We start from the raw sequence: 15663 nt of genomic DNA, 5'->3' as shown, positions 1-15663 counted from the left end.
TTTATTCGCAATTATCAATAAGAGGTCGTTAACATAAGGAGCATGTAACCATACGAGCTCATATAAAAAGGATGAAATTTATTCGCAATTATCAATAAGAGGTCGTTAACATAAGGAGCATGTTAGTCGAAAAGGATCAAGATCATAACGTCAACTTCAATTTTGATTGTGTCCTTGCGGACATGGTTTACATTTTTGATTTTGCACTCACAGTGTTTTCTCTAGCCCAAACTCTTTCGATGTTGGCGAAAATAACTATGAGTATTACCTCTGCAACACCACTACAACTCATGGTACTTCAATTTCATAAGTATCTCGAGAGATCTGACTGTTCTATCGATTCAAAGTTAAGGAATTATTATCTAAAAAAGACAAATGCTATTTTAGTTTCCAAGACATTGAATACCTAAGTTTTTATAAAAAGGGTGTTGCTAATCGGCGTCCTCAGAGTAATGGTTAAGCAAACTAATGTCGTTTATAAATAAAAATAAAAAATTTGTCTTAATGATATAAATTTTGACTTTTGATCACTTAATAATTACACAACTTTTTATAAAAATTTACTCCCTCCGGTCACTATTATAAGCAAAAGTTCACTTTTTAAATTCATTAAATAAATGATGTATCTAGTCTACATATAGACCACATACATCATTTATTAAATGAACCTAAAAAGTCAATTTTTGCTTATAATAGTGACCGGAGGGAGTACTTGTTTTAGTTGTTTAACCAATGTTCCAAGGATACTGTTTAACATTCTCATTGTAAAAACTTTTCTAAAGTAACATTCTCATTGTAAAAACTTTTCTAAAGTTTTTATAAAAACCTACACCACAATTTAAAATCTTTTATTTTTTTTTAGGGAAAAATCTTTTAATGTTTTTATAAAAACCTACACCACAATTTAAAATCTTTTATTTTTTTTTAGGGAAAAATCTTTTAATTTTTTTTTTTAGGCACTCGTTTGAATATCCCTAATTAAAATAGGGAGTACGTGCGTGTGAGGCGTGAAGGTTTGATGAAAGAAGGTTCGAGATGAACCCACATGCGTAGTAGTAGTAGTAGTAGGTATGTAGAGTCACGAAACAGAATCTGCCCAACAATTTTGCAAGTGGATGCCATAGTGATGGAGGTCAACCAATCAACGAATGCCAAATCATCAATACAACTTTATTTTTTTGACTGGAAATCACCAATAGAACTTTTCAATTTCCAATATCACTAATTGACTTTTTTTAATGAAAATAAAATCTGCATTAATCTCCCACGATGGTACCACGAAATTTCTACGGATGTTCCCTTAAAACCCTTGATTAATTAATTAATCACCATTAGCCACTGAAAGCGATATAGAGAGAGAGAGAGAGAAATTTGGGCCACAAATCCAATCACTTTCACACAGCTTAGCTTACTCGCAAAGCACACTCTTCGATGCGTGACCCCTTCTAAATCAAAACGAACCTTTCTCTTTCATACTTTTCCTTTTTTTCTTCATTTTCTGTTTTAACCCTTCAACTAGTGCACACACTATCCCTAATTTCTGCGATCTTGTTTTCAATTTCAATTTCATCGATTCCTTTTCCTAACTTCTAATTAGGGTTTCCGATTTTCATGAATTAACTGGGAGAAACAATAGAAAATTGTTTTCTCTAGGTTAATTTAATTGGATCTCAATGGGGAAAGGAGGCGAAAATTATGGAAGAAAAGAGAACACGAGTTCTGATAATTCAGACGGTGAAATCTTCAAAGCGTGGTCGAAAGATGTGCGTGAATGCGAAGAACACTTTAAGGTGAGTGTGAAAACTGGTTTGAGTCACGATGAGGTTGAGAATCGGCGTAAGATCTATGGTTTTAACGAATTGGAGAAGCACGATGGCCAATCCATTTGGAAATTGGTTTTGGAACAGTTTAACGATACGTTGGTTCGGATTCTTCTCGTTGCTGCGATTATTTCGTTTGTTTTGGCTTGGTATGATGGTGATGAAGGTGGTGAGATGGAGATTACGGCTTTTGTTGAGCCGTTGGTGATCTTTTTGATATTGATTGTGAATGCTATTGTTGGGGTTTGGCAAGAGAGTAATGCGGAGAAGGCGTTGGAGGCTTTGAAAGAGATTCAATCGGAGCAAGCTTCGGTGATTAGGAATAACACCAAGATACCTAGCTTGCCCGCGAAGGATCTTGTTCCTGGTGATATTGTGGAGCTTAAGGTTGGAGATAAGGTGCCTGCTGATATGAGGGTTGTTGAACTGATAAGTTCGACGTTGAGATTGGAGCAGGGTTCTTTAACTGGTGAGAGCGAAGCGGTGAATAAGACTAATAAGCCTGTTGCCGAGGATGCTGATATTCAAGGGAAAAAGTGTATTGTGTTTGCGGGAACAACTGTTGTTAATGGGCATTGCTTTTGTCTGGTTACTCAGACTGGTATGGATACTGAGATTGGGAAGGTGCATAACCAGATACACGAGGCGTCGCAGAGTGAGGAAGATACCCCTTTGAAGAAGAAGCTAAATGAATTCGGAGAGAGGCTGACAATGATGATTGGACTTATTTGTATTTTGGTTTGGCTCATCAATGTCAAGTATTTCCTTACATGGGATTATGTTGATGACGGGTGGTGGCCTACCAACTTCAAGTTTTCCTTCGAGAAGTGTACGTATTACTTTGAGATTGCTGTGGCGTTGGCTGTGGCGGCTATTCCCGAGGGATTGCCTGCTGTTATTACGACTTGTCTCGCACTTGGTACTCGCAAGATGGCCCAGAAGAATGCCCTGGTTAGGAAGCTACCAAGTGTTGAAACTCTGGGTTGTACAACTGTGATTTGTTCTGATAAAACTGGTACACTGACTACAAACCAGATGGCTGTTTCGAAACTTGTAGCTATTGGCACTAATGTAGACGCACTGCGAGCCTTTAAGGTCGAAGGAACTACATATAATCCAAATGATGGTCAAATAGAGAATTGGCCGGCTGGTCAATTGGATGCTAACCTTCAGACCATAGCGAAAATAGCTGCTGTTTGTAATGATGCCGGAATATCACAGTCAGAGCATAAATTTGTTGCCCATGGAATGCCTACTGAAGCAGCTTTGAAGGCAAGATATATCTTTTCATGTTCTTTGGCTTGTGTACTGCTTGCAATTAATTTGTTTACTGTCTGCAATTAATATCTGTGTGAACCATCCTTTTAGATAATTGCTTTGAGTGTCTTAGTGGTTTCAAATTAGCTCTGTCTCTTGATCGTAATTGCTTTGAGTGTTAGCTTAGTGGTTTCAAATTAGCACTGTCTCTTGATCGTAATTGCTTTGAGTGTTAGCTTAGTGGTTTCAACTTTCAAATTAGCTCTGTCTCTTGATCGTAATTGCATTGAGTGTTAGCTTAGTGGTTTCAAATTAGCACTGTCTCTTGATTGTAATTGCTTTGAGTGTTAGCTTAGTGGTTTCAAATTAGCACTGTCTCTTGATCATTTGGAGGCAAATTGGGCTATTTGGTTCTCTCCTGTCCATTCAAAACTGTCCAATTTAGCCTGTAAAGGTGTCTGATTATTTTTTGTATTCTCCCTTGGGATTTCAGGTTTTGGTAGAGAAGATGGGCCTGCCTGAAGGATCCAAAGATGTACAATCAGGAAGCAAAAGTACCATACTGCGTAAGTTTAATCTTCTTGTAAAAACCATCTCTGCTGATTTACCAAAACATATGACTTAATAACTCCTTTTACTATACCTAAAAGTTAATCCACTTTTGTAAGTTTTTATTAGTTGCTTTTCATCGGGAAGTAAGATTGATGTACCTTAGTCAAAGGCTTGAACAAGTTGCAATGCCGCTACCTTCCTGAAGTGTTTATTTTGTTTTGTTTTTGTAATGGATTCCCAAGCTTGGCAGAAAGACCAAGTGTTTAGACCAATAACTGTGGCTTTGTTGTCATCTAATTCTAGTTAGTAATGGAACTGATTCAATAAACAGACTTAGATATCTTACGTTCAAATTTTGATCTAGGTTGTTGTGAATGGTGGAATGAACATGACCGGCGGATTGCTACTCTTGAGTTTGACCGTGACAGGAAGTCAATGGGTGTTATTGTAGATTCTGGTGTGGGGAAAAAGAAGTCGCTGCTGGTTAAGGTATTATTTCTTTCTGCTAAAAACACTGTTTCTCCCCACTATGCACTTATTCTCTAATTCTGTAATTGTTAAATTAATATTCGTTTTGTGGCAATGCTGCTTAATTTGGATTGGTATAGGATTTTTTACTTTTAGCACCTGTTTTTCCATAAAATAAATCAAAGATAACTTTTTTCTTTAGAGGTGAATCTTCTACACATTTTTATTTGAGTTTAAGGTCCTTTTATTGTTCTTCTGGAGTAAGATTATCTATATATTCTGGATATCAAAGCAAAAGGCCATTCATGTCGTTAACATAAACAATGATAATATTTGACTAAGTAGCACCCTGGATCACCAAAATGCATCTCACGTTTTTTGAGACTAGTCTAAACAACAAATTTGTTGTATATTTTGTCATAGCTTGTATAATACTATGTTATTGACATCAGTTCTGTAGCATAAAGTTCTCTTAAAAGACTGATATTTGTCCATCTAGCCTATGCCTTTTCTGGTTCACCTTCATCTGACATTTTTTTTGGACTAGTTTAAAGAACAAAACATGTGTGTTTTGCCATAGCTTTTGTAGTACATTATTATTTTGCCAAGATTTATGTGTATTTTACAAGAGAAACTAGTAGGAATGATTTAGAAATTAATGAGCTGGAACGAAATATGGTTTATGATAGAACATTATGGCGTAATTTGATCCATGTAACCGACCCCACTTAGTGGTTGTTGTTGTTGTTATTGATACCATTTCTGTAGCATAAAGTTCTTTTAAAAGACTGATATTTTTCATATTAAATTTCTTAAGACAAGGTCTTTATGACCAGTCTGTTCTTCTGATTCACTTCTCATTTTGCCTCTACATCCATATTTTTTACGACAGTTTATGTTGCTCTTAGTCTATTTATAAGCCTCAATGTCCTTTGGTTTCTGGTTCCCTTTTTCTGTACTTTTGGGAAATATGTCAAACTGACACTTGGCCCTAACTTTTGATAGGGTGCTGTCGAAAATGTGTTGGATAGAAGCTCTAAAGTTCAGTTGCGTGACGGTTCAGTTGTAAAGCTGGACGATAATGCTAAGAAACTCATATTGCAAGCTCTCCATGAGATGTCCACCAGTGCATTACGCTGTTTGGGATTTGCCTACAAGGACGAGCTCGCTAATTTTGAAAACTATAATGGGAACGAGGATCATCCAGCCCACCAGCTTTTGCTTGATCCTAACAATTATTCATCAATTGAAGATGAACTCATTTTTGTTGGCTTGGTTGGGTTGAGGGTAAGTTTTGAGCTTTCCATTTTGCATTTTATACTTTCTCACTTCTATGATTTTGTTTGGTATAGTAACTGTAAAAATGATTGTTGAATTGTACTCAGGATCCTCCTAGGGAGGAGGTTTACCAGGCAATTGAAGACTGCAGAGCAGCTGGAATTCGTGTTATGGTTATAACAGGAGACAACAAAAACACAGCTGAAGCTATATGCCGCGAAATAGGTGTATTTGCACCCAATGAAGACATTAGTTCAAAAAGTTTAACTGGTAAAGATTTTATGGAACTCCGTGATAAAAAAGCTTATCTGAGACAGACTGGTGGGCTTTTGTTTTCGAGAGCTGAACCTAGACACAAGCAGGACATTGTGAGGCTTCTTAAAGAGGATGGGGAGGTGGTAGCTATGACTGGGGATGGTGTTAATGATGCACCTGCCTTAAAGCTTGCAGACATTGGTATTGCAATGGGCATTGCAGGGACAGAGGTATTTTGTTTATGCTATTGATATGGGTTTGTAATGAAATTGTATAGGGATTTGAATTTGGTGCAGTGGATTGATGCAAATTTATTGTTTTCAACGTGTTTCTCTCTGACTAATGAGTGAAATATGTTGGGTTAAGGAATACAAATTAATATTGTTATTTTCTATCTGGTGATTAATCCTTTTTATATGTTGCTGTTAAATCTAGGTGGCAAAGGAAGCTTCAGATATGGTGTTAGCAGACGATAATTTTAGTTCAATTGTTGCTGCTGTTGGTGAAGGTAGATCTATCTACAATAACATGAAGGCTTTTATCAGGTAAATTCATTCATCTTTATATTTTGTATTGGCTCTGAGATGTTGTTGGCATCTTGCAGTAGGCTTTTACTCCATCCACTGGATTGAGAATTTTTGCATAAGGTCTAATGAAATGACTGGTTATCCACATAAACCAATGCTGTAAAGGAAGGATATAATTCATTGCATTGTTGTTTCAATCTTTGTTTAGTTGGTTTTAAAAAATAATATTTCTTTTTTGCCTTCTTTACCATGTTTATGCTGGCTATATATTACTATAGTTATCTCTTCAGAAATAATGAGGTCATAAGATGTGCTTTCATAATGTGTGTTGATGTGTATTCTTTTGTGAGTGCATGCCTAGGAATATCAAACAAACAAATCATAAAGGAAAGGGTGGATGATAAGATAGAAGTGTGAGTTGTTATTAGTTTGGTTTAATTTAGATTCTGGGGAAGTTTAAATCTGTTGATCTAGTTTTGTCTTTAATAACAGAGATTTTGTGGTGTGGATGGAGCAGGTCCAGATATGCTGCATTTGATGTTCATTTTACAAATATGTTTCTGTTATTTTAAACGCAGTATCTAATGTTAGATGTTAAATTTAAGAATATCTTGTAACTGAATTAAATTTCGCAGGTACATGATCTCTTCCAATATTGGCGAGGTCGCTTCTATATTTCTTACAGCTGCACTAGGTATTCCTGAAGGACTGATACCTGTCCAGCTTTTGTGGGTCAATCTTGTCACTGATGGACCCCCTGCAACAGCTTTGGGATTTAATCCTCCAGATAAGGATATAATGAAGAAGCCTCCTCGTCGCAGTGATGACTCACTTATTAACTTGTGGATTTTATTCCGCTATCTGGTAATTTACCTTCTCTTTCTTTCTAGTTGTATCCTTATTGGGCTGTAGCTGTGTTATGTTTTGAACGCTGATAGTATGTGTCACTACTCACTTGCTTCTAATGTTCTCCCTATTATACGTCACAGGTTATTGGGATTTATGTTGGATTAGCTACTGTTGGTGTCTTCATTATATGGTATACACATGGTTCCTTCATGGGAATTGACCTCAGCGGCGATGGACATACTCTTGTCACTTACTCCCAGCTTGCCAACTGGGGTCAATGCTCCTCTTGGAATAACTTCACTGCTGCTCCCTTCACCGCTGGTTCTAGAGTCATCTCTTTTGATGCCGACCCATGCGACTACTTCACTACTGGTAAAGTGAAAGCTATGACACTGTCCCTCTCTGTGTTGGTAGCTATTGAAATGTTCAACTCTCTCAATGCTCTGTCTGAAGATGGAAGCCTTTTGACAATGCCTCCCTGGGTGAACCCTTGGCTTCTTTTGGCAATGTCCGTTTCGTTTGGGCTGCATTTTTTGATTTTGTATGTGCCATTCTTAGCAAAAGTTTTTGGCATAGTGCCCCTGAGCTTCAATGAATGGCTTTTGGTTTTGGCGGTTGCATTGCCTGTCATTCTAATTGACGAGGTTTTGAAATTTGTTGGGAGATGTACAGGTGAGTCTGCAAGAAGATCAAAGCAAAAATCAGATTAGACAACTTACTGTAGTCTTTAGAGAAATTGATCAGTCCTTGAATAGGTTGAAAGTTGTTATCCTTAGACTGAAAAGGTGGCCTCAACACCAATTAGTTTTATATAAGTACTATTTTAGGCCTCTTTGTAGTCATCATAATGAGGGATGATTTGCATTGGGTGCACTATAAGTTTCTTTTAATCTTTTATTATCATCTTTTTTTTTTGCTTTGTTCTTTGAACATTTTCAGGATTTTCAAAAGCAAGGGAAAAACCTTTTATTTATTTTTCACATTTGTCTTCCTGAAAAACCAGAAGCAGCTTCTGGTTGATTTTTTCTGTTATATTTTCTGATGCACAGGAAGTACATGTGAACTCTAGAAATCGTAAGATGAATATTTTTTGTTATATTGTGTGTTTTAACTTTGAAAGCCGTAACATGCCGATAGAGATGGATGGATTGAAAGTTGAAACATGTTTGAGTCCCTGCAATAATAGTCGTTCCTTAAATCCGAACAGAATACTAGTCATTCTTTATGCAATGTGCTTATTTAATGTGACTTTTTTAAGGTGAAGTTGGGATTTGGGAGTAGGCAAATTTGAGAGTGTAACTTAACCTGCTCTGCAGGCTCTTTTTAGCCCGTTCTGATATCATTATTGCATATTATTCTTCATGCCTGTTAATGCATCTAGCATTAGCCACTGGGCAGTGGGCACCTGCCAGCATGTTATTCAAATTTTGTGGCTTTGGTGAAAGACAATTAGAAGTTAGAACCCATTTGTTTTCATTAAATTAAATTGTTAGCCCAAATGGAAGGTAATGAGATGGAATTGGTTCCGTGGTTTCTGCGGGTAGGAGCGTAGCTCGTCATGTACATTTGAATTTGATTTTGTGAACCTGCTTGAGCAAGGTTTCCTTCTAATTATATTATATTGTTGATCCCTTCTGCTCATTTTGGACCTGGCGTGATTGACCTTAGGGACGCAAAAACTATACTAACTATGATTAACCTGACACTAGAACTTTTACCCGTGCTACCGCCCGGGTCATAAACAATGGAGAAACTAATATGTTGTAATATGATGCCCGTTTGTTTTGGATTTTTTGAAAAAAAAATATTTTTAACTAAAAAATAACTTTTTTTATATTTGTAGTGTTTGTTTTTTATTTTTAAAAAATCCTTCTTGCTAAAATATAACACTTCCTTCAAGCACATACTTTCCCATCCTTGATATAATTAGCCTTGTTTCATTGCATAATCTAAAGTTTTGATCGATATTCCTTAACAACATAACCGTTCGAGCTCATACATTTAATCTCAACTTTATACCAGCTTTATGGCATCATAAACTTTCATAGTTGTTGGGAAAAACCCAAGTCCCACATCGGATAGATGAGACTCTTGACAAGAGTTTATATAGAGGAGGCAATCCTCACCTTACAAGCCGGTTTTGTAAGGATGAGTTAGGCCCCAAATTTCAACATGGTATCAGAGCTTGTCGAATTCAAGGGCCACCTACCGATTCACGCACCAAGCCCAAAGAGTGCTGGGCGTGACGGGGGTGTATCACGCACCAAGCCCAAAGAGTGCTGGGCGTGACGGGGGTGTATTGGGAAAAACCCAATAATTTAAAAGTGTACTTTCTGTTCTTTGAGCATTTAGGAAAGCTATGTCGTGAAAAAATTCAAGCCTTGGAATGTCCTATACATCCATCCAATGACATCCCATTGTTATATACCATAAACATTCATAGTATGAAAAGTGTACTTTCTGTTCTTTGAGCATTTAGGAAAGCTATGTCGTGAAAAAATTCAAGCCTTGGAATGTCCTATACATCCATCCAATGACATCCCATTGTTATATACCATAAACATTCATAGTATGAGATTATATGAAACATTTGGTGAATGCGTACATTATTTTTATCTCAAGCATTAGTAAGTTTTCAAGAATGATATATATAATAAAACCTTTTAATCATACTTTCACATTGATAAAATTAAGTTAAAATTCATACAGAATTCACTCAAACCATGCAAAGAAAACACTTTCATCGATAGCCATAAAAATTGAGCATTCCCATATTCTTTGTCTTTGATCCACCACATCACCTGGTTTTGGGGAATAGATGAGAATAAATGCGTGCAACTTCCCATATAACAGTCTAAAAATTACAGGGATTAAACAATAAAGAAGCACAATTTCATTGATGAAAAACAACTCAATATCCACAAACCTGAACAACAAAGGAATAAAACAAAATTGATGCGTGAGAGAGAGAGAGAGAGAGAGAGAGAGAGAGAATTCTTGGGGAAATATTTGGGTGCCATTAATGGCACCGTGCCATTACATCCTGGCCATTGATGGCACCCAAACATTGTGGATGTGTGTGTGATGTGTGTGTGTGGTGGAGATCTAATGGCATGGTGCCATTAATGGCACCAAAGTGCCACCCGAATTCTTGTTTGAATGTCTGAGAGTGGGGTAGAAGATGAACAACTCAAAGGGGGAAGAGATTTTTTTGAGTAAAAGCAATCTGAATTCCAAAACGTGAAGAAGGAATAATGGGAGAGGAGAGAAGAGAAGGTTAAAAATGAAGGAGAAAGAGGTGGGCATCGATAAGTGTGGAGTCAATTTGGGAATTGGAGGATAATTAATGAGTCAAAACTTGGATAAGTGCATAGGAAATATACATGAAATTTGAAAGTTTGACTCAGATTAGATCAAAGGATGAGATGCATGCTTTGCCAAATGATGAGATCCAACGGCCTCCCTTGTTTTGGAGCCAAAACCATTTAGGTTTAGGGTTTGCAAGGTCATTAGCAATGTTAACAAAGATTAGATATAAGTATGATGAGCGTAACTACAATAATTTTGTCTGTCCGCAAATCGATGGTTTATTAGAGCTTACATGTTTATCAACTATACTAACTATCTTGAACATTATATTTTTTTCGAAAGAATACTTCTATCTTTAACTTATTTCAACAAGAATGGTACAGTAATACCAACTGAAATGTTATCAGTAGGAAGTTTAACGTAAAAGAGGGATTAATACCGCTGGAATGTTCCCGTTGAAAATTAAATTACCATGATTGGGCATCTCTTGTTTGAGGGTAAGAGCCTGGAGTTAGTTGGATTCATGTGTCAGAATTAGTTGATAATTAAGCCGCATCACATTCTATGTTTACATGCATTAGTTGAGTCGTTGGCTTACATGTAATAAGTGTTTAATATATGATTTTTTTTAACGTGAATTTCATTCTTTAAGATGAATGAGTGGGGAATATGATGTCGAACTTCAGCTCCTACATATTGCAATGTATAATTAAAATATCGTTAGGTTGATTATATGTCTACTATGCTCTCTTTATATTCTTCATATGCTTGAATTGTGATTCTCTCGGTGCAACCAACATTTTCATATACACTGTGTTTGGTAGAAGAGAAAAAGCAAAGAGAGAAGTTGAAGAGAGAGAGATAGGAGAGAAGTCCTACACTTCTCTTGTTTGGTTGTGGTGAGAAAGAGGGAAGAGAGAATTAAAACATGTGGGCCCCACTGTTTTTAGAGTCTTCTCACGGATGAGAAGAAATAGGCAAGAGAGTTCCAATATGTGCCAACTTCCAATTCTGCCCCTCCATTGCATCAGAAAAAGACAAAAACGTGAATATGGCTGAAAACGGTTTTGTTAATCACGTAGGTGAAGACTATTAAACTTTGAGCAAATTGCACTCGCCTCCCCTGAGGTTTTATTAAAAAACATTTACACCCCTTCTAGTTTGGAAAAAACAACAACCTCCCTTAATCAGTTCATGATTGAAGCACTTTTCCCCTAGACACTAACGTCTGCTACTTTTAACAGTCCAAACCAACAAACTTTCCCTTCGTCCTCATTCGTGAATGTTTTTTTTATCATTGTTATGTGATTCATCGAAAGATGTGGCTGATGTATTGTTGTAACAAGCCAAGCGGTGGATGGAACTGAGTGTGTGAAACAAAATGATAGTGAATTACAGCCATTGACACACGATTGGAACATTGTTAACAACATTATTAATTACAAAATCCATTATTTAGAATTTTTCCATAATCAGTACACGTTTACAATTTCATTGAGGACAGGAACACATAATTTATACATATTCATAATTTTAAGAAATCCTCAATCAATATCAGTTCAGATAAACAAATTATTGAAATTATCTTGGTGTTCATAAATCATTGAAAACAACGACGATCCCATTTAAATTGGCTTGGGGTTCAGATAAAAAAATTATTCAAGTTGGCTTGAGGTTCATAAATCCTGAATGGAGATGAAGGGGAAACATTGTTGGTTTGCAGTTTGCACTGTCAAAAGTAACGGGCATTTGTGTCTAAGGGAGAAAGTGTCTCTATCATGAAATAATTAAGGGAGGTTAATGTTTTTTCCAAACTAGAGGGGATGTGAGTGTCTTTTAACAAAACTTTAGGGGAGGTGAGTGCAATTTGCTCTTAAACTTTCAATTAATTTCATAATAAAAAAATCATAAAAATAAATAAATTAACTTAACAATAAAAATATATGAATTACACTTCCGTATAAAATTAACTTGTTTTATTCGATAGAATCAACAAATATACCCTATGTGACTAATAAAAATAAATTAGTTAATAAAAAAGCATTAATTGTTTAATTAAATTAATATAAATATTTTAATTAATGTTGATAGATAATATTTCAGGTAACATAAATTATTTTTTTGGCTAAAGGTAACATAAATTATGTTTTTCTATTTAGCATTCTTTTTATTTTGTTTAAGGGTATTTTTGTCTTTTAAAAGCAACTACATTACTCTCTCTCTCTCTCTCTCTCTCTCTCTCTCTCTCTCTCTCTCTCTCTCTCTCTCTCTCTCTTATCTTTCTCTTCTACCAAACAATACATCAAATCTACTCTATTTCTCATCTCTTCTCTCTTCCTATACTCTCTCTTCACAACTTCTCTTCCAAACACACCTACGGAAATGGTAAACATAGAGAACAAATCATCCCGAACTAATTGCAAACAGTTGTGATTGGTTAATTAAACCACCACCGAGCTTTTATTCCACAATAGGCGGAACTTAACTCACCATTCTATTACACAATTCTTGCACGTCACCTTGGGACAAATTCGGGATTTTTTTTTTGCTGCTATATATAGGGTCTGTTTGGTAACACCCAAAAAAAAGTTTATAGCTTATAGCTCATAGCTTATAAGCTCGTCTGACAAAAAAAGCTCTGTTTGGTAATGCTTTTTTACAACGAGCTTATAGCTTATTTCAGGAGCTTATAAGCTATTTTTCAGAAGCTATTCCAAGTAGCGTTTGAGCTTATAGCTTATAGCTTATCATCTTTTTTTCCATCTTTACCCTTATTATTTTAATTAAAACCCATATTTACCCTTTATAATTTATTATACTTAAAAAAAAAATAGAATATGCTACTGGACGACATATTGCAGTGCAACAACGGTAGTGACATACAAGTGACATATGATTTTTACAAGTATATATAAGATTCCGTATCTTTTTTTTTTTCCTATTCTTTTAACACTTTTGTTTTTATCATTTTTAATCCTATTAATAGATTATGTTTTTACTTTGTCTATAAAATAAAATTTTATACTTTATTCATTCATTAAGTATAGAAAAGAAATGAAATATATTGATTAAAACAATAAATTCAACCAAAAAAATACTTTATTGATTAAAATGATAAATTTAAATGACTAAATATCATGATATTTATGACCATACATCCTTTAAAAAAAAAGGACCATACATCCTTTTTATGTAAAGCCGTCCATCTTTTTTTTTTTATACAGGGACAATCATCTATTGTTAATAATACATGTGCTACATGCTCCATATTTTGGTTGATAATAATGCATATAAGTTGTCTTAGAAAAAAGTTGTCTTCCAAAAATAATATTACACATGAGCTTCCTTGAAGAAAAAAAATACATATAAGCTATATATATCCTTCATTAAAAAATAATACATTTTTTTTAAGGATAAAAAATAATACATTTAGATACTCTTCCAAAAATAATACATATAGATAATAATACAATTCCTGTAATAAAAAAGATGATAATAATACATTCCATTGTTACGTTTAATTTTTTAAGGATAAACATTTGAAAATAAATAGAAAATAAAGTTTAATTTTATAATATATAAAAGATATATTAAATCCCTAAAAGAAGATATATTAAATTAATAAATTTAAATGAGTAAATTTTAAATACTTAAAAACTAATATATATAAATTTTGTTATGAATTAAGAATACCCTTTTATGTCATTTTACATTTATCAGTTAGTTGAACCGCTAATTTTACCAAACACTTCAATTAGCTTATCAGCTATAAGTCATCAGCCATCAGCTATCAGCTATAAACTATTAGTTATCGGTCATTAGCTATAAGTTATCAGCTAGCTTATTAGCTATCCACTATTTTTACCAGAGCCTTAACAACTCTCTTTCATACATGCTACTGTGTAAGGATCTTCGAGAAAGTTTTCACAATGCGACTCCAAGGGTTATGGACTCAAAGTCCATATACTGTAGTTACATTAGACTCTCGTCAAGTGACATGAGATAACAAAGTACTTTTGTAATTAGAAGTTTGTAAAATTTTAGATCGATATTCTTTGAAATGAGTTTCGTTTGGATGGTAAACAATATTTTTTAATTTTCACCGACTCGAACTATGGCCAAATAGTATCACATCTCTATCCTCATAAACGTTGTCCACGCTCAATGGTATACAATGTCGATATACCGTGTTGGATATTGTGTGTTTAAATAACGCATCTGTTTTTTTGGTCAAGTAGCTTAGTGGTTAGAGTTCACACACAATTTAATTGTGGAGAAGTGGGGTGTCCATCCCTACCAACTGAGCTAAACTCATGGGGATAATAACGCATCTGTTTAATTTGTTTCGGTTGTTCTATTGTTTTGGAAAACCAATGTATATACTCTCTCCATCTTCTTTTATAGGAGTAATTTACAAAAAGTTTGTCCTCAAATATAAGACTATCTACAAATTTCTTGATGCATTTATTATTCATTTCTCAAATACACCCTTCATTAATATTATCAATATACCTTAAAATATGAAAAGTTAACATTAAATATCTCTATAGATAAAAGGTACTTAATTTGGTAATAGTAACATGTGACAAATTTATTACTCCAACAACTTTTTCTTAATACTTGTGATTTTTGTAAAATAGTCTTATTATAAAAAGGGACGGAGGAAGTAATTAATTAGGTAAAAAAAAAAATAGAATTAATCTTTTTTCCGCCATACTCTTGATCTATGTTTGGAAGTTGGATTTGAAAAGAAATGAAAATGAAGAGTTATTTTTCAACCTTTATATGGTGAATAAATGGGGTGTCTGAGCTTCGAACTATGGCCTCTGCATATATTATGTAATGTCCTTGTCAATCGAGTTATGCTCACGGGGACATCATGCCATTATTTTAATTCTATTGACTCTTATATATATATATATAGGGCATATCAAGTGAGAAGACCTTTTAAAATGAGAGATGAGAGGATTTAATATAAACCCTTAGATTAAATTAAATGGCTATGATTAATTCACTTATTAAAATGATAATGTGTGCTCCCTGTATTGTCTACGCACCTCTTTCTTCTTCCAGTCTTTCCATCTGCCTGCCTCTGTCATCAAGATTCCAAAAAAATCACTAAAACCCAATAGCAACGCCAACACAGTTTAAATCAGTATCGTACGACACTCACCATGCCGCTGTAATAATATCTCGTCAGTTTGTGTTCGGTGGTTGTATCATTGAAATTAATGTTTTTTTTTCTTTTTTTCTTCTTTGTTTTACAAACGAAAATTGTTGGATGCCAACAAAATTAAGCTAAACAACCCAGAACAATAGAATGAGATTAATCTTTGGAATAAATAGGA

At 34.7% G+C, this 15663-nt stretch overlaps 1 protein-coding gene across 1 annotated transcript; it reads left to right on the top strand.

Annotated features, from left to right (window-relative positions):
* The first annotated feature begins 1474 nt into the window (after window positions 1-1474).
* Window positions 1475-7986, top strand: LOC146910425 (calcium-transporting ATPase 4, endoplasmic reticulum-type-like). The gene is made up of 8 exons (XM_085722367.1): window positions 1475-3092; window positions 3571-3643; window positions 3994-4118; window positions 5103-5384; window positions 5483-5860; window positions 6066-6175; window positions 6793-7021; window positions 7147-7986. Exons 1-8 carry the CDS (start codon window positions 1674-1676, stop codon window positions 7714-7716), a joined length of 3186 nt encoding a protein of 1061 aa, XP_085578493.1. The 5' UTR covers window positions 1475-1673; the 3' UTR covers window positions 7717-7986.
* Window positions 7987-15663: the final 7677 nt, after the last annotated feature.

This window comes from Medicago sativa, chromosome 7 (assembly GCF_051527215.1).
Source record: "Medicago sativa cultivar Bolivia chromosome 7, Bolivia_mono, whole genome shotgun sequence".
NCBI classification, from domain to species: Eukaryota; Viridiplantae; Streptophyta; class Magnoliopsida; order Fabales; family Fabaceae; genus Medicago; species Medicago sativa.
Note: the sequence above shows the minus strand (reverse complement) of the source record. Positions and strands in the feature narration are given on the sequence as shown.

What these genes read in the sequence shown, in the direction of transcription:
- LOC146910425 (XM_085722367.1), top strand. Translation starts at nt 1,674, where the DNA reads ATGGGGAAAGGAGGCGAAAATTATGGAAGAAAAGAGAACACGAGTTCT. An exon ending in TGGGCATTGCAGGGACAGAG is followed by an intron (nt 5,861 to 6,065) that starts GTATTTTGTTTA and finishes TGTTAAATCTAG; the next exon opens with GTGGCAAAGGAAGCTTCAGA. An exon ending in AACATGAAGGCTTTTATCAG is followed by an intron (nt 6,176 to 6,792) that starts GTAAATTCATTC and finishes TAAATTTCGCAG; the next exon opens with GTACATGATCTCTTCCAATA.